Source organism: Vombatus ursinus, unplaced genomic scaffold, assembly GCF_900497805.2.
Source record: "Vombatus ursinus unplaced genomic scaffold, bare-nosed wombat genome assembly UNPS02014863.1, whole genome shotgun sequence".
Lineage (NCBI taxonomy): Eukaryota > Metazoa > Chordata > Mammalia > Diprotodontia > Vombatidae > Vombatus > Vombatus ursinus.
Window position 1 is genome coordinate 39095029 of NW_020954641.1, and position 18720 is coordinate 39113748.

The 18720-nt window shown below is 39.4% G+C and overlaps 1 protein-coding gene across 1 annotated transcript in view; it reads right to left on the reverse strand.

Annotated features, from left to right (window-relative positions):
- ARHGAP26 (Rho GTPase activating protein 26) overlaps positions 1-18720 on the reverse strand; it is a 516697-nt gene that overhangs the window by 95528 nt on the left and 402449 nt on the right. Inside the window, exon 19 of the mRNA XM_027841739.1 lies at positions 7277-7415. Within this exon, the coding sequence (XP_027697540.1) occupies positions 7277-7415 (139 nt within the window). The remainder of the gene's footprint in view (positions 1-7276; positions 7416-18720) is intronic.

An 18720-nucleotide genomic window follows, 5' to 3' on the forward strand; every position in this document is an offset into this window, starting at 1 on the left:
GTGTGTGTGTGTGTGTGTGTGTGTGTGTGTGTGTGTGTGTGTGTGTGTGTGTGTGTGTGTGTGTGTGTACATACACATCCATGCAAGCAAGAAACACAGAACTGATAAGAAATACCACAAAACAACATAATCCAACTCTCTCTCATTTTACAGGTGTAGACAGTGAGGACCAAAGAAGCTAAATGACTTGTTCATGGAGACATAAGCAAGCAAGTGGCAGATACTTCAAATCCAGGTTCTCCAGCAGTATTCTGTGTACCGTATCATGCTGCCTCCATGGGGGTGTGTGGGAGCACGTATGTGTGAGTGTGTGCACATGTGCATGCATGCTTCAGCAGTGAATACCAAATCAAGAGTAGGAGCTGGGATTGAGGAACTTGGTGCCACTGCTCTGTTCCAGAAGCATGCATTCAGCTCGGCTGGGCTCTGTCTCCACTTCAACTTGTAGAAGCCAGGACAGATAATTCTCCCTTTGGTTATGTAAAGTGTGTGAAGAAAAGAGTTTAGGCTTCTTCATTATCACTATTTGAGAACCTACAAAGATTTCTATTATCAAATCAAACATACATTCAGCTTGGCCTTCAAGGACTACTACAAACTGAACTGTCCCCTTTCATATTAGTAACTTCACTTCTCATTACAAGCAGTTTACAGTTTACAGGCTATAATCCCCACCTTTTGTCTATTCCCTTTTGCTCCATGTTCTAAACCTCTGCTGGTTTAATATTCCTAAAACAAAGTTCTGTTCATTCACCCCACTCAAAAACCTTCACAAGCTACCTGTATAAAGCATAATGTCCAGACTGCTTGGCCCTCCGCAATCAATCAATCAATCAATAACCGATAAGCATTTATTAAGCATATACTATGTGCCAGGCACTGTGCTAAGCACTGGGAAGAGGCAAAAGTCAGTTCTTGCCTTTAGAGCTTACAATCAAATGGATACATATACACACATGTCTCTCTCTCTCTCTCTCTCTCTCTCCCCACAATATACAATCTGTTATTTAGCCTGATCTCCCGCTACTCCCCTACAAACTCTCAACCAAACCGCACTCATCACTATTTCCTGAATATGCCCTGAATTCAGGAGATTTGTGCTCTTCCATTTCCCCAACTCTATTCGCTGAAATTTAACCCACCCATCAAGGCTCAAGTGCTCGTTCCTCCAAGATGCCATCCCTGATCCCTCCCAAACAGATATGATCTTTCTATCTGTAAATTTCCATAGGACTTTGCTTCACATCCTTTTAAAGCATAGACCATATTTGCCTTGTATTATAGTTTTTTAGAGGTGGCACAATCTATAGAGCACTGAGCTTGGAATCAGAAAGACATCTTCATGAGTTTAAATCTGGCCTCAGACACTTAATGAAGTTGTGTGACCCGGGGCAAGTCATTTAACCCTACATATCTCAGTTTCCTCATCTGTCAAATGAGCTGGAGGAGGAAATGGCAAACTACACCAATGTATTTGCCAAGAAAACCTCAAATGGGGTCATAAGGAGTTAGATACAACTGAAAACAACTGAACAACAAAATAGTTATTGATGTACTTGTCCTATCTCCCTACTAAACTATAAGCTTCTTGAGGATAAAGATTGTGCCTTATTAATTTTTATATTTCCAAAATGATTAAGCACAATATCTGTCATGGCAGCTGCTCAGAGAGTATTTATTAAATTGGACTAAAATGATTTGGGTTGTGTTCCAAAAAACCTCATTTGTGAGTCTGGTTGTTGAGCATTCACATATCATAGAATCCAAGAGATGGAAAATATCTCCATCTCCAAGGTCATCAAGGTAAACTTGCACCTGAACAGGAATCCTTTCTATGTCATCTCTAATGGGTGGTCTGCCAGCCTTTGCTTGAATACTTCCAATGACAGGGAGATCACCACTTCACAAATCATCCCATTTACTTTGGGATAGTTAGGAAGTTAGCAAAGTTTTCCTTATATGGAACCTAACCTTGTCTCTATACAACTTGCACTCATTAAAAAGAGTGTTGGGTTTGGAGTCATGGATGCAGGGCTTGAATGCTAGCTCTGCTATATGATCTTGGGCAAATCACTTTAACTCCTCTCTATCTGTAAAGTTTCTCACCTATAAAATGAGGGGATTTGATTAGATGATTTCCAAGGTGCCTTCTAGTTCTAAAACCTATAACCTAGTGCTACTTAAGGCTAAGCAGGACAAATCAAGTTCATGGAACATCCCTTCCAGTACTTGAAGTCAACTGTCATGCCATTCCCATATTACCTCTTTATCAATCTAAAGATCTCATAATATAAACTCTAGAACAAAAGAACCTAACCATCATTCATACTTCTACCCCCTCCAAAGAAAAACCCATTCTCAGTTACAACTGGGAATGATCTAGGAACACATGCTCTTTCTCTTCCTACATCCAGAATTCCCAACCCAAAAGAATTTTCAAAAATCTACCAGTGTTGGTGCTGAGTGCCTTGAGTGAGGGGAGCCCTCAAGTCTTTAGCAGCTAGGGGAACTGAAGTTGGGGGAGTCAAGAAGTGACTTTTAGGAGATCTTCCTTGGAGGGGTATGGAAGGGGGCAGGAATATTTCTAGAGGCAGGGTCAGGGCTCCTATAGAGAGTACTCTTATTGGGACATGGTAGGGGTGGGGATGGGAGGTAGGGTCTTCCAGATATGAAAGGATGGGAGTTTTGAGGGAAGGAAGGTCCTCAGCAGGAATGGTCGAACTCTGTAGAAGCGGTCACTTAGAGGTTTTGTACGTATGTGATTAGTAGGGGGAAGGGAGGGCAAGGCCACAGAAAGACCATACATGTGTTTGGGTGGTTGGTAAATGGAGTACAAGTAGGGAACAACCTGTACTCCCTTAAAAATACCTTTGGCAGGGATGTGAACTGAAAAGAACCCTGGACTTGGGAGATAGGTTCAAAGAGCACTAGACTCAAAGCCAAAAGGCGCTGACACCGACTAATTATATGAATGTGAGCAAATCCCTTAACTCTTCTGAGCCTCAGTTTCCTTAGCTATAAAATAGGGATGAGGGAATCACAGAATTTATAGCCAGAAGAGATTCCAGAGAGCAGGACTGGTGCTACCTTTCCTCATAGAGTTATGAGAAAAAGATGCTTTGGAAACGTAGATGAACTGGAGAAATGGGTTATTGTACTAATGATATTGTGATTGTTTGGCACTAAGGAAAAAAGATGTCCTGCTATTCCCTCAGCAATCTGTTCATTAAATTAAAATTTATGAAGTACCAACTATGTAAAAGACCCTGGGCTAGGCACTTGGGGAAAATGACTCAAGTCCCTAACATCAGGGAGGTTATATTTTTATATGTTATTCCTTCACCCTTGTACCTGAAACACTCTTGTTTCTTCTTGACATCATTATTTAGCATTAGCTGAAAACTCACCTAATCCTGAAAACTTTTTATGACTGATCAAATCTGATCCTACACTAAATAATATAGTTCATACTTTCTTGGCTGAAGACCATACCTCATACTTTACTAAGAAAAAGGAGACCTTTTGCCATGAGAGCTCTCTGTTCCCTTTTTCTTCTTCTCAAAACCCCTCAACAATATTCCCTATTCCCTCTTCCTTCATTCCAATTTCTGATGAAGACAGGGGTCCTTCTACCTTCCGAGGCCAACCCCTGTAACTCTTTTTGCTCTGTACAATGCTCAGGTCTCAAAGGTAAGGTCCATTTCTTTTATTTCTTTTTCTTTTTGGTGAGGTGATTGGGGTTAAGTGACTTGCCCAGGGTCACACAGCTAGTTAAGTGTTAAGTGTCTGAGGCTGGATTTGAACTCAGGTCCTCCTGACTCCAAGCCAGAGCTCAATTCATTGTGCCACTTAGCTGCCCCAAGGTCCATTTCTTTGTATCCTCCTGGTACCCATTGCAATGCTCTGCAGGTAGATATTCTGTAAGTGTCTCCCTATAGGCAAATTACTACCTTAAACCATGAACAGTAAGGACAGGTTTCCCATCTCCCAACCCATGGCATATATGAGAACATTCGTATTTTAAAAAAATAAATAAATAAATGCTAAAAGACCTGAGTTTAAATCCTGGTATTGCTACTTATTATCTGAGCATATCACTCACATTTTTAACTTAACTGGGCCTCAGTTTCCTCATTTGTAAAAAGAGGGGTTGGACTAGATGACCCGTAAGCTCTAAATTCATGATACAATAATTGGTCTTCATTGTGAGCTGAAGATGCCAACTTTTAGAGTTCTGGTTTAGTTGTTTTGTTTTTTTTGGGGGGCTGGGGGGAATATGGGGCATATTGTAAGGCGTATCAGGAGAAAACCCAGTTATACAACATTGTGCATACAGAAATAACTTGTCTATGATTGCAGTGGAAAACAGAACTAGCGTAACTTCAGTAATATAATCAAAGAAATACAATGCCTGTGGCTACTAGGCCAATAGCATCTTCTCCAAGACTGAGGTGCCAAGTCCAGCGCGAAGGAAGGCAAAGGATGGACCTCGTGGCCTTCTAACCATGGAGACATGTAGTTTGGACTGAGAGAGCCAGTGACGACCAAGGATGAATTTTAAATTCATTCAATTTTAAAGCTGTAGTGGAATCAGTACAAAACGGGAAGGGAAAGAAAATAAGGAGAAAGGCTTATTGACAACAAACAACAAAGACCACTAGGCCAGGGACACTAAGTGATTTCTTAGAGAACTCTAGCCTCATTAAACATTATAATTAGTGATGAAAGCAAAGACTGATGAACAGGAATCCATAGATTATGCTGAATTTAGAAGTGTTTCAATAACCACAGTAGCATAATTGGCCTCAAGAGATTATACAGATGGGATTAACGCAGAATGAGATTAAGGAGTGGGATAAAGATTGAATTTGTGATTTCCTTGGTATAAGACCTCGATATAAGAGGAAAATATCTTCCACCAAAGGCAAGTCAGCACTTTCCTTGTAATTTATAGTCTTAGAGCACTAAGTGACTGGTTCACACAGCCAGGATGTATCACTCAAACGCAGGTCTTCCTGGTTCTAAGGCCAGTTCTCTATTCATTATGCCAAGCTGTCACTTATTAGGATAAGGTTAGGTTAAAAAAAAAATCTTGGTGTCAGTCTGAAGTGTCCTGAAGTTTCTTTCAATCAGAGGCAAAAGCCTGGAGAGATACAAGATTTCGGCCAAACTAATGTTTATAGCAAATACCATTAATCTCTGAGTATGTGATATGATATTACCAGCTGGCATCCTCCAGGTTTGGGAAAACAAACAAAAAAGTAGCATTTGAGCTTATATTGAAGAAATAAACAGAATCAGAGATACCTTGGTAAAAGATTTAGAAAAACCCTGTTATGAATTGTGTACACACTGGATTAAAAACTGCCTTGATTTGTCTATACTTCTAGTTTATCTACATTCCCATAGATAAACAGAAGTATTCTTCAGTAATTCTCAAAGTGGAAGGTCAGGACAGAATGGCTAACAGGCTAGTTAAAATCAAAGGGTTCAGGGCTGTGTCATCAACACGAGAGGCTGATGGGAAGGAGCATTAACTCTTTACAAAAGAAAGTTACCAGTTAACCTAGCAGGTCTCAGCTCTTGGATACCAGGTTCTGGAGGAGTGTGGGCATGGCAGGAACCACAACCCCTGCCGTGGCGGTAGGCAGGTCATTACAGTCTAACTCAGAAAACAGATTTTCCTATTCATCCTCTTCAGTGTTCTGAGACAGCTTGAACTCTATTCTAGTTTCCCCAGAATAAAGTTTCCAAAATTAATCAAATATACTTTTTTTCTTTTCAAATCAAAATGTTCCTCTTCTGGGGGAGAAGAAAAATCCCAGAAATATCCCAGCGTATGAGAAGTTTGATTCTATTTCCAGACAGCATTTCCTAACATAAAGAGAAAAACATATTGCCCCATAATGTCTATGTTTCACTGAAACTCTGTCCACGAACTGCAGACTGTAACACATTAATCTTCTCTTCTCTATGTGTCTAAGACTGGTTTGGTTTCACACACCTTTTAACCTTAATCTTTTGCTTCCTAGGATAAAAATAATCCCAAGTAAAGATCTGTGATTCTGCTATTTCAATGATTCTTTTTCTAAATCTCCAGTTTCATTTTGGTGTGCACCCAGAATTTTCTTTCCTTGCTAAGTATATGGACCACATGCAGTTTTAAGACACAAAGCTTCAAGCACCATTCCGAAGCTAACTTCCCCTTAATATGGCAATGAGTGCTAGGAGGGTATTTCAAAGTTCAGAATGGGAATTCTTAACTTTTTTTTTTTGTGGGTTGTGGAGCCCGTTGGCAGTCTGGTGCTGACTGGATCCATTTGCAGGTTTGTCTCCTACATTCAGAACTAAAGGAAATACGAAATTTCAGTCCAAGGTTAGTGAAAATAAAGATTAAATTTTTTTTCTTCTTCAAAGTTCACAGATCATGGACCCCAGGTTAATAAGAATCTTGGCAGCTTACCAAGGCATGGGGCTCATAGCCTAATCTGCCCTGATTTGCATATGGCTTTGGACAAAGCACTGGGGGATACAGCTGTGCCAGAAACCCTAAAAAGAACATCACCCTAACACAAAGTGTTCCTCTTGCAAAGGTTTATGAGGACTATGCTGTTCTAAGATATATTTAGGAAGGCAATACCTACAGAGATCAGACCACATGGTTGTTCTCTGCCTAACACTAAGACCTGCCAGGACTGTTTTCAAAAGGGAAGTGAAGCAAGATATAGGTCTAATAAGACCTTGGTAAAAGGATTAGAAGTGTTTGACTAAAATGTGATATGTGTGTGTGTGTATGTGTATGATAGAGCAGTATTATAACTGCTCTGCTCCTTCCTTGATAAGACAGGAATAATACTATTTACCTTGTGGTAAACACAGTAGGGCCCACTGTTTGTCTGATCTCTGCAAAGAGTTCTGACATCCTCAGATCAAAGGAGGCACAGCCCACACAGTTCAGGGAGTGATGTGACACTGCCATGAGGTACACAGGTAGCACCATTATTCTCCCTGAACAGAGAAGTAGTCAGGTGTGTGCTCCAGAGAAGCGAAGGAGTCTAAGTAATCAAAAGAGAACTCTGAGCCCCTTGGGTCTGTATTCTCAGACATACAGGCCCTAGCAAGGTGACTCAGCAGGGGAACCAGAAGGTACACAGGCACAAATACCTCTAGTGAGCATGAGGTCAGTGTCACAGCAAAGAGAGCCCACGCAGGCACATCCTAAGCAACCGAGGAGGAGCCCCCTAGATAGCCCATCACACAAAGAGTGGAGACTTACGTTTTTCTGTGGCCTGTACTGTGTGAAAGAGCGTCAGTGGCCTCTCGCTGCAGGAGGGTGGCTTCGAGTCATTGCTTTTCTTCCAAGACAAGCTCTGCTGGGTGTTTGTGAGGAGTGCATCAGGCACAGTGTTAAATATCTGTAAAAGGAAGCGGTCATAATGCCGTGAAATGGGTGAGAAAAAATGCATACCTAAACCTATGTGATTTATAACTCAGGGAACCCTGGGAATTAGACAGAAGGGATCTCAGAAGACTACCAGGTCCAGTTCAGTTTCATGTGCAATCATCTTTTTTTTTTTGTTAATTATTATACTATGGAAAAGTTTGTATCATTCTATAAATTAAAAATAAAATAAATAAAAATTTAAACCCTTAAAAAATAAAAAAGACTATCAGATTAGATTTTTCCTGCTTCCAAATGAATAGATCTTGAAGACCTTTAGGAAATGAGATTATACATCCTCTCTCCACAATTTCATAATTTAATCAAATTTTTGTGTTTTTTTAATTTAAAAAAAATTTTAAAGTAGAAATGGAAAACAACTATGCATTATAAGCTTTCACAAACTTGAAGGAAATGACCGTCATCCCCACAAGCATCTCCTCTCCACATATTGCTTGATCAATCACTAAGCATTATTAAGCAACTACTATGTGCCAGGCCTTGGGAAGAGAAGTATGAAGAAAGAAATAATCCCTACTCCCAAGGAGACATATAAAACATATATAGAATAAATATAAACTTCCTCTCCAATTCTTCCAAAAACTTCTCAAAATATAGAGCACAAAATGAGACATTCTAAAAGGAAAAAGAAAGTCTGATAAACCCTGTTTCTCTCCAAAGTGTCTTTTGTCCATCAGTCTGTCCATGTTAAATGTCCTGAAAACCTTTCTAGGCTCTGAGAAGTGTGGAATAGTGCAAAGCAGAGGCAGCAAGCATACTGCCTATAATGCTCCCAAGTGTGGCCTGAACCAAATTAAAATGTAGTTGGGAAATATTTAACAAAATAAATAAAAATACAATAGAACATGGAAAACATTAATATACGGTTTTCTAAGTCAATATGTAGCCTGCAGGGAGTCTTATGTGTAGTTTAGTGCCCACCATCCCCTTTTCTATTTGAATTTGACACCATGGTGTAAAGAGAACTAGACTAGAAGTCCTGGACCTGCTTTAGAATCCAAGATCTGGCATTTATTAGATGAGGGACCCTGGGAAACCTGCTTTAACTCTCAGGATCTCAGTTTTCTGACTCATAAAATGGCAGCTAGGTGGTTTAGTGGACAGAGTGCCTGGCCTGGAGTTAGGAAGACCTGAGTTCAAATCAGATCTCAGACACTCACTAGCTGTGTAACCCTGGGCAAGTCACTTATCTTTTGTTTGCTTTAATTCACTGGAGAAGGAAATGGCAAACCACTCCAGTATCTTTGCCAAGAAAATCCCACAGATAGTATGGACCCTAGGGTCTCAAAGACTGAATAACAACAACAAAAACAGGAATACTAATACTAACACTCACAATGCTTTGCTCATTGGCTTGTTTTGAGGAGCTCATTTTGTAAACCTACATAAATGCAGACTTTTTTTGTTGTTGTGCAGTTGTTTCCATCATGCCTGACTCTACATGATCCCATTTGGTAGGTTTCTTGGCAAAGATACTAGAGTGGTTTGCCATTTCCTTCTCCAGTTCATTTGACAGATGAGGAAACTGAGATAAACAGGATTAAGTGAATTGCTGAGGGTCACATAGCTAGGAAATGTTTAAGGCAGGATTTGAACTCAGGCTTTCCTGACTCCAGGCTCTATCCACCATGCCACCTAGCTGCCCCATAAGCTATTATTATGATTATCTTAGAAGGGAGGTTTCTTTTCCCCCTTCATTTTCTCAGTAGTAACAATAATGAAAAATGTTGGCAAAGTGGAGAGTGAACCCACTTCCAAGTTAGGAAGATACCAGACAGACAGACACCACACACACACACATACACTGTAAACTGTGGGACAGGTGCAGATGTATGTTGTTAGAGAGGGTTAACTAATCAGGGAGTTCTCAAAACCAATGGAAGTCCTGCCTCCTCCCTCCCTCTCTTCACAACCCAAGACAAAATGGATAAAAGGGATAGAAAAAGGCACACTTGTTGCAAACCAACAGCAATGATTTCTGGTGGATGTGACCCCCTTATATGGCAAATTGTACCACATATTCTAACATTTCATAGTATTCTCTCATCAGACAGCATATATACACCCAACATCAACCAGAAACATCCAAAAGCTGATAGAGAAAAATAATTTTTCAGAGTTAGAAAAATTTCCCTCAGAACAGCTGTTCCATATAGGTTGGCAGGTTCTCAAATCCCATTAGTACCAGCCAGATTGTGAAATCATCCTGACTCCCAAACACAGCTGCCTGAAAATGGAATTAGCATATTTTTTCCTAAAAGGACTGGAATTTTTCAACAAAATGAACCGAACTAACATCAGTAGATTCTTACCTCTAAAAGTCTCCAACTAACATCCCCCCCCCCAAGAAAATGCAAACCAAACAAAATAAAATAACAAACAAAACCCCCAACTCCACTCTCAGGAGATAGAATTGGATAATTGTTTCCTAATGTGGCAGACACCTCAGGCTTCCAGTTCAGTCATTAGAAAGGGGGGAAAAAAGATTACTGGTCAACAGGTATTTCAGGAGCAATATATCGACCCTATCTTCCCCTCCAATTCCTTGTCATTAACATGTGCTTGCACCTGAACACGCTCTCATTTTCTACCTCTCAACCTGGGCACAGCAGTAATCAAATCAATAGCACCTTTGCTTCTGGAAGGAGTACGTCAATTGATTGTCCAGTATCTCCATTCACCACATTCATAACTTCCCACACTAACCCTTCACTGGCCAACACTCAGTAATACGACATGTGTTCCCCAATTAAAATATAAGCTCCTTGATTGCAAAGATGATCTCTCTATATTTGCATCCTGGTACTCAGCATACGACCCAGAACAATACTTTTTCAATCCCTTCATTTTCATTACTTCTACCCTCTTCATTCTTATTCTCCAAAGACTCCTGAATCACTCACTTACCCATTTCCCTAGGGTTGCTCTAATCTGTCCAGCTATCTACTCTCTCTTTAGAAATCCTTAATGATGCTGCCAAAGCTGAAACAGTAGTATCATCTTCGTTATGGAGTCCCTGAAAGCTTATAAACACTCTCACACAAGCAAACTCATTTAATTCTGTGATACGTGTAGGGCAGGTATGTAAAATAAATTTTATTTTGTAGATGATACAACTTGTTCAAGGTCACAGAGTTAATAAGTGAGAACACACCTGATTTCTAATCCAGGACTCTCCCTATATATTGCACTGTCTTCCTAAACAATTACTGACCTTTGATATCCAAGAGACACAATAAATGAGCATTTCTGTCAGCATCCTCTGCTCATGGTCTCAGACACATAAGCCTCGATAATTATTGGCCAGAAAAATTTTACATACTATGTTACTGTGTGGCAAAAGACAAGTTCTTGCTTTCTACAATGAAAGAACTGGGTATAATATTTTTTCGTTTCTTAGTCTTATGAGAAGCGTGGCATTTCCTCATCTTTATTTTTGCAAATAAAAAAAAAAACAACAGAAAACCAATGTACAGAGAGATGTAACAATGTAACAGAGAGATGAAATGATTTCTGCAAAGTGCCACAGCCTGTGAGTGACAGGTCTGGGGCTCACACCTTGCGTTATCTATTGCTCCTCAGCTTGTGTCATAATGTCTCTTTCTGGAGTTACAAAGAATGAGATGTTTTTCTCAGGGGAAATTAAGAAAAATCCCTCTCTAGGGAGTTCCCTATGCTGACTTTAGAAATACATTTGAAGGGGGAAAAAGTGTCCAAGAGGCATGTTCATGACACAATAGAATCCAAATCCCGACAATGAGTTCCCTGGTTTTCCTAACCGAGTACGCCTGACATATTCCACCAGCTTTAGCATGGTTTCCTGGAAGACTACTGGGACTGCCTTGAGCATATCCCTCATCTACTCAAATACCTTCATTAGGTCCCCACTGACTGATGGATAAAGTTTAAACTCCATTCAAGCCACTCCACAGTTTAGCACCAACCTCCATTTTAAGCCTGATGTCATATTTTTTCCCCTTCTAAATTCTACCCCAATTGGACAATTTCTCTGCCCCTGTTCTTATCCTGCCCTCTATTTCTGTATGTTTGATCTCTCTGTACATGGAATGGATGTCAATGCCTCTTAAGTTTTTGTTGAATTGAAATGAATAGGAATCTAGTGATGCAGATTCTAGACCAGGTTCTGCCATTTCAGTACACGACACTTGACTGCCTGGTTTCCATTTATTTGTCCACAGCATGTTCTACCTACTTTAAAGGGTTATTTTGAGTCTCAAATGAAACAATGTATTTGAAAACAGTGTGAAGAAGCATAAAGAGAAATATAGCTTGTCCCAAAAGTCTTAGTGCAGCGTTCTACTTCAATAGCTACTGACGAATGACAGCTGCACTACGACTTTTGGGACACCCTGTATATAAAGGAATCACTAGGTACCATGATTATTACAGGGTGTTTTTTGGGGGGGAGGGAAGGATGGGTCCTAAATATCTTAAATTTAAAAATTTACTGATACATTTTGTTTGAATGTTACAGCATACACTCTTTCACAAACCCATTCATGAGTATATCCCCACATAAACAGGAGTGACGTATCCTTTAATTTCTTACTGTATGGTACCAACACTTATCATTATATGTGACTAGGGTGTTTTTGTTTCTCTCAATATTTACTTTGTTTACCTTGTAGTCATGTCTATTTGTGGCATTTTCTTTGTACCACTTTATACAAGTCTTTCCATGATTTTCACTTACGTTGCAGTACTACTAACAGCACTGTGTTCGTACACCTTAATTTGCTCACTGGGAGCATACTCTGTTTCTAACTTTTTGCTATCACCAAGTTAATACTTTTATACCCAGGGTGTCTTTCTCACTTGTCAGTGACCTCTATGGAAGAACAGTTCTAGTGGCAGAATCTCTAAGTCAGAGGATATGAACAATTTGGCAATGTCTCTTGCACCATTTTAAATTGTTTGCAAGAATAGATGAATCAATTTACAGCTCTAACAGCAATGTATTCACATGCTTGTCTTTAACATGTTCCTTTAAAAAAATACACACACAAAACCTACACAAGAAGGTCCTTTAGTTTTGAAAATTAATTAGAGAGTAGCAAGCAAGAAACAAAAGCTATCGCTTGAAAGTCTGGGAAATTAACAATACTTCTAAATTTTATGAATTTGAAAATTCATAAAAACAGTTTCTTTGAATTTGAAAAGACAGTTCCTAAAAAAAAAAGTCCATTCATGGGGCAGCTAGGTGGCGCAGTGGATAAAGCACTGGCCCTGGATTCAGGAGGACCCAAGTTCAAATCCGGCCTCAGACACATAACCCTTATTAGCTGTGTGACCCTGGGCAAGTCACTTAAACCCATTGCCTAGCCCTCCCCCCCCAAAAAAAAGTCCATTCTTTTCTTCCTATATGGTATATACCTTAGGTTGACAAATTAGTATTAAAAGGTCAGATATGAGATGATGGAAGAGAGATGAAAGCGAGAGAAGTGATTTTTTCATGGTTTTCTGAGTTATTTCATTACTGTTCATCTAAAGGAGAAACAGATTCAATTCAACAATTAAGGCCCTGGACTGACTATATGCATACAACACTGGTACTAAAAAAATGGAAAACAGCCTCTCCCCTCAAGGGGCTTACACTTACAGTTAAGTAAATAAAATTTGAGAAGGGAGAGAAATCAGTAAGTGAAAGGATTCTAGTACAAAATGGCACCTGAGAAGCCCTGAAAGAAGCTAAGGATTATAAGAAGCAGGAGTAGAGATGGAGTAGAGAGAGCCTGAACACAGAGATGAGATGGAATTCCAGGTTCAGGAAACCTGTCACATCGGAGGAGACAACTGAAATGTCTCCACATCCTATTAAGAGCACAGGAGCATGATTTCGACTGATAGTTATACATTTTGATGACATTGTCACCTGATATTTCAAGATCCCTTCTTTTCCATGCAAGAATAACTTGACCAGTGTCCCAAAGGGGAAGGGGAATGTGTCTAAAACCATCTGGAGCTCCTGAGGGAGATCTGAGAGGGATTGTATGGAGAATAGAGTATAAAATGCAAAAGCAACTCCTGTTACGTACTCTGGGCTACAGTTATTTCTTATATTTCTTCTAAGAAATCCAAGTCTAACTTTCTAACATTTGAATAAGCAAAGACACAGTATACCAAGTATAACATACTAAGCTTCCTGTTCTTTAATATTAAATTCCCAGAAACATCCATCAGTTACAGTTTCCTCATCTTTGAATTCACTTGCTGTCAGAGCCTACCTCTAACTGGTAATAATCAGTTCCATCCTCAGACACCAAAGTTGCAAAGACAGAGCTTACCAATGTCTTCCTTCCATAAATCCTAAGTCCTCTCCCAAGAGACATGAATCAGTAATGTTTGCCAATGCACACAGTCACTCTGGCAAGAAGTGTCCCATTCCACCAGAAATCTTTGCCAGTCCTTTTCCTATTCCAGCACATTCCCACAATTAATTTCCTCATCCTCAAAAATGCTGTGTGGGTTAGCATATTACAAAAACAACAAAACCATTATTTGCTAATTGGTGTCTGTGAATGTATCTCAGAGTGTTTTGAAAATCAACCTGAGAGTAAACAAGAAACATGCATGGGGAGATCCAAAATCGTTGTCACTTTCAAAATCCAGGGCCATATATATAGCATCTTACACATGGTATGAATTCAGACTGTAAGATCCATGAGGACAGGGACCATGTCCTATCTTCCTACCACCCAAACACCTAGAATAGTGTCTGGACACAGCAGCCACTTAATAGTCATTTGTCAAATGAGTGGATGAATGAATGAATGTTTGCCGATGATGGTGTGTTTAAACTAAGACCATGACATTACAGTATTTCAATACTCCAAAACACCTATGACTTCACAGGTATCTCCCTTGATACCGTGTGTCTTCAACTTTGCACATGGAAATGGAGTTGCTGTGGCTCCAAATTTAGCATCCTGCTACCAATCTGGTGATGAACCTTTCCAAATTTAGTTGCCCTGATCCCTAGATGACAGACCTTCCAGTCTATCATTCAGCCTTTCCAGCTTAGTAGGATGTGCCAAACCTTGTACTCCACTTGTATTAGGAACCCAAGACCTCTAAACCATAATGAGGCATCAGAAGAGAACTTAGGTAGAAAGCATGTCTTTGTGTAAGATCTGTGATTTCTTTGTACAGGTATCTTCCAGAGTGGGAGCTTTTTCTACTGACCATTTATGATCTTGGTTAACAACTGCTAGGGAAGTTATCTGAGGTACACAGAGGTTAGGTGACTTGACCAACTTTATCTGAACCGAGTTCTTCCTGACTCCAACCACTATGCCATGATGCCTCTGACTATGGCATAATAAACTAATTTAAAACCAAACCATTTCCAAACATGATTGATAACAGGAAATAGGCTTGAACTGATTTCCTGTCAGTGCACCAAAGTATAACACTGGAGGACACTTGATAACGATAATTTTCTGCTGACATTTAACAGAATTAGTTTAAATACAATTGACCAATTTGTGCATTAGAATCAGGTGTTGAAAGCTTTCAAGTTTAGAAAAACTTCACTAATTTGGGCTAACTGGGATAAAAGCCAGTTAAAAATAGTGAAAAGTATGAATTATCAAGTAGTTTGAAAGAAAGTCAATTTTATTACTTCCCCTTACATATAATAACTAAGAGGTCCTGCTATAAATTTTTTAATAATAAGAATCATATCTAATTAGCATACATGTATTTATATGTACTAGAGAAGGAAATGGCAAACCACTCCAGTATCTTGGCCAAGAAAACCTTAAATGGCGTCACTGAGAGTCAGACACGTCTGAAAAATGACAATAAATGTATATGTGCATGTGTGTGTGTATGTATGTATGTATGTATGTATGCATGTAGATAGTTCTCTAGTACTTTCAGTTGTTCAGTCATTTTGCAGTTGTGTCCAACTCTTCATGAGCCCATTTCGAGTTTTCTTGGCAAAAATACTGGAGTGGTTTGCCATTTCCTTCTCCAGCACATTTTACACATGAGGAAACAGGGTTAAATGACTTACCCAAGGTCACACAGCTAGTAGTATCTCAGGCCAGATTTAAACTCAGGAAGTTGAGTCTCCTGACTCCTGGCTCAGCACTTTATCCACTGTGCCAAGGAATAGTTATTTTCTTAGTTAAGTTAAATATTGCCCCTGTAATTTTATTTCCTTGACTTACTTGTTCAACATTTCTTTTTTTTTTTCCATAGATATCTCAACTCTGTCTGGATCCAAGTTACTTATAAAAGCCAAATTAAGCAAGTCTGAACTAATGGGATGTAATTATACCATAAAACAGTGTTGTGATCATCTTGAACTCAGGACAAATAACACCTACATAGATCATTAACTTTTACATGTGGGATTATATTACAATCAAGTATAGGAATGAACACATTGTGACATATTACAAAAAAGGTATTATGAAGGAGAAGTGGAATAGAGGGTATCATCAAAGCAAAGAAAAACAATGTGTGGGGCAGCTAGGCAGCGCAGTATATAGAACACCAGCCCTGGAATCAGTAGGACTGGAGTTTAAATCCAGCCTCAGACATTTAACACTCACTAGCTGTGTGACACCGGGCAAGTCACTTAACCCCAATTGCCTCACCCCCACCCAAAAAAAAAAAAAAAACAAAACCCAAAAAACAAAAACACTGGATTAGCAAGGGATAACTGATGAACTGACAGGCTGTGGGCTTCTTTGGTATAAAGCTAAGTTATGATTAATGAGTCTGAATGACGCAAAATTTCATGTTAATTGTAAAATGAAACCAAGGTAGCATTTAATGCAATCTAAAATTCAATTAATGTGACCCATACCAGCTCCTTGAGGATGACAGTGCTGCATGTGTGGTAGCAATATGCTGCCACATGCCATATCACCAACACCTGTAATTTTTTTTTTAAATAAAGAGCCTTTAATAAAATGGACAGAAGGAAGAATACTCCAGATGGAAATACCAGAACCAAAATTTGCTGAATGTCATGAACATCATCATAGTAGCTCTAAAACAGGAGAAGATGTTGGGATGCCTATCTCTATAGTAGGGAAGGTCATAAAACACAGGTAAAATAAAAGAATAAGGCAATGTTGTGTCCTTGTTTTATGGTTTGTAAATAACTCTAAAGAACAGAAGTATCATGATGACAGAAAAGGAGCATTTTTTACCTGTATGGATTGAAGATTACAATCAAAGAAACCACTCAAACAAAAGCTTTGAGAAGTCACTGCTGATGTTCACGTGAGGACTTTCTTGATCCTCCTAGCTTCCTCTCCCTAATTTACCTTACATTTATTATATGTGTGTATATATATATATACACACACACACACACACACAATAGAAATATATATAATGTGCTTATTATATGCTCGATATACAGTCAATCCTCAACATCTGTGTGTTTAACTTTGATGACTTCAAGCATTTAAGTGGTTTTATTAGTAATCTCACTTTCACTTTTGCATTGGCAACTTGTGCATATTCATGGCTAGGTACAGTCGAGAAAAAAAATGAGAAGCCTGACAGGTGGTTTTTAGATTGATGACCTATTGCAAAGGCCCAAGGACTGTAGAGACATGATCTATTTGACCTACATACTGATCACACATTCTCATGATAACATGTTGAGACAAAGCAGGTATTGTACTGCTTTGGAAACAATTGATCCAAACAATTGGGAAAAAAAAGATATGCTTAAAAAAACCCCACCACAATACATATGTGACCCTCCCCTTGCCCTGCCCCAATCCAGTCAAACCTCTGCCAAGCAGAAGGGCAGCTATGCTCATAACCTTTGTTGTATACAGAGAGGTTTTGTAAAGACAAAGCTGGCAGTTCAGGAGCCTGTGGATGTTGGCCTATTGACAATGGCATCAATAGTTTTAGCTCTGGAAGTTTACTAAAGATCTCTTAGGTAGGATTAACTATATTTGGTGTTTGGGGAATCTTGCAGAAGGTTCTGGCAGTGCATATGACAAGTGTAACTGACCAACTATTATGAGGAGGTTCAAGTTTCTGCCCCTCTGAAGACAAAAGGAAAACTGATTAAAAAGCCCCACACTGATCCTAAGGGCCATCATGAACTTGGCAAATAAGACAGAAAGTGATATATCCAATAGTCCATCTGGAAGTAGATGGCACAGAGACACAGGTTTAGAATAAATCCACAAAGTCACTGAACAGGTCAGAGGCTACTTTACTGGGCATTTTTTCTGAAGAAGAAAAAATTTCCAATGATTGGGCATCCCTGCCTGCTCAGCAAAAAAAAAAAAAAAAAAAATTCACTCCTGAATTGGATTAAACTCTAACAAGAAAATGCGCTAGGGGAAAAAAAAGGTCACAGAAACAACTGGAGGGAACAAATCCATATAAAATTCAAACCATGAAAACTCCAAAATAGGAACCAGCTCAGCTTCCCAGAGCTGCCAGTGACTAGCAGAATGATGACATCATCACCAGAACTTTTTTTTGGGGGGGGGGGAGTGGAGGGAGAGAGAAAGATGGCTACTGCAATGGTATTACCAGGAGAGCAGCTTAAAGCAATATGGGCTATAATTGCTAAAGACTCGTCAGTTGCCAAAAACTGCTGGAGTCAATTGCATTTTATTCCTAGATGTACATTCAGCACATGAAAAGACCTTGTGTATTTCAATCAGTATGAAGAGGCAATGAGCGTTATCCTAATAACTGAGCACTAGCAGAAACAACAGCTCAGCTGAATGAATTTATGCCCGAGAAGATGCAACAATAATAAAGAGGAGGCTTAGGATTCTTTTTCCAAAATTACAATTTCGTAAATTGCTAAAAGGAAGGCCTTTTCTCAGCTCTCCTCATGACCCCACCTGCAATGCTGACACTGCTGACCACCCCCTCTCCTTCAGGATATGCTCTCTTCCTCGAGTTTTCATGACACTTATAATAATAGCAAACATTTATATAGAGCTTACTATGTGCTAAGCCCTCTGCTAAGTGCTTTATAATTCTTATCTCGTTTGATTCTCAAAACCATCCTGGGAGGCAGGTGTTATTATTATCCTTATTTTACAGATGAAGAAACTGAGGCTGAGAAAGGTTAACTGACTTACCCTGGGTCACACAGGTAGCAAGTATCTGAGGTTGGATTTGAACTCAGGTCTTCCTGACTCCAGATCCAGCACTCTATATATTGTGCCACCTCCTGGTCCTCCTACTTTTCACTGCTCCCCAGTTTCATAGTATTCAGGCACCCTTGTCCC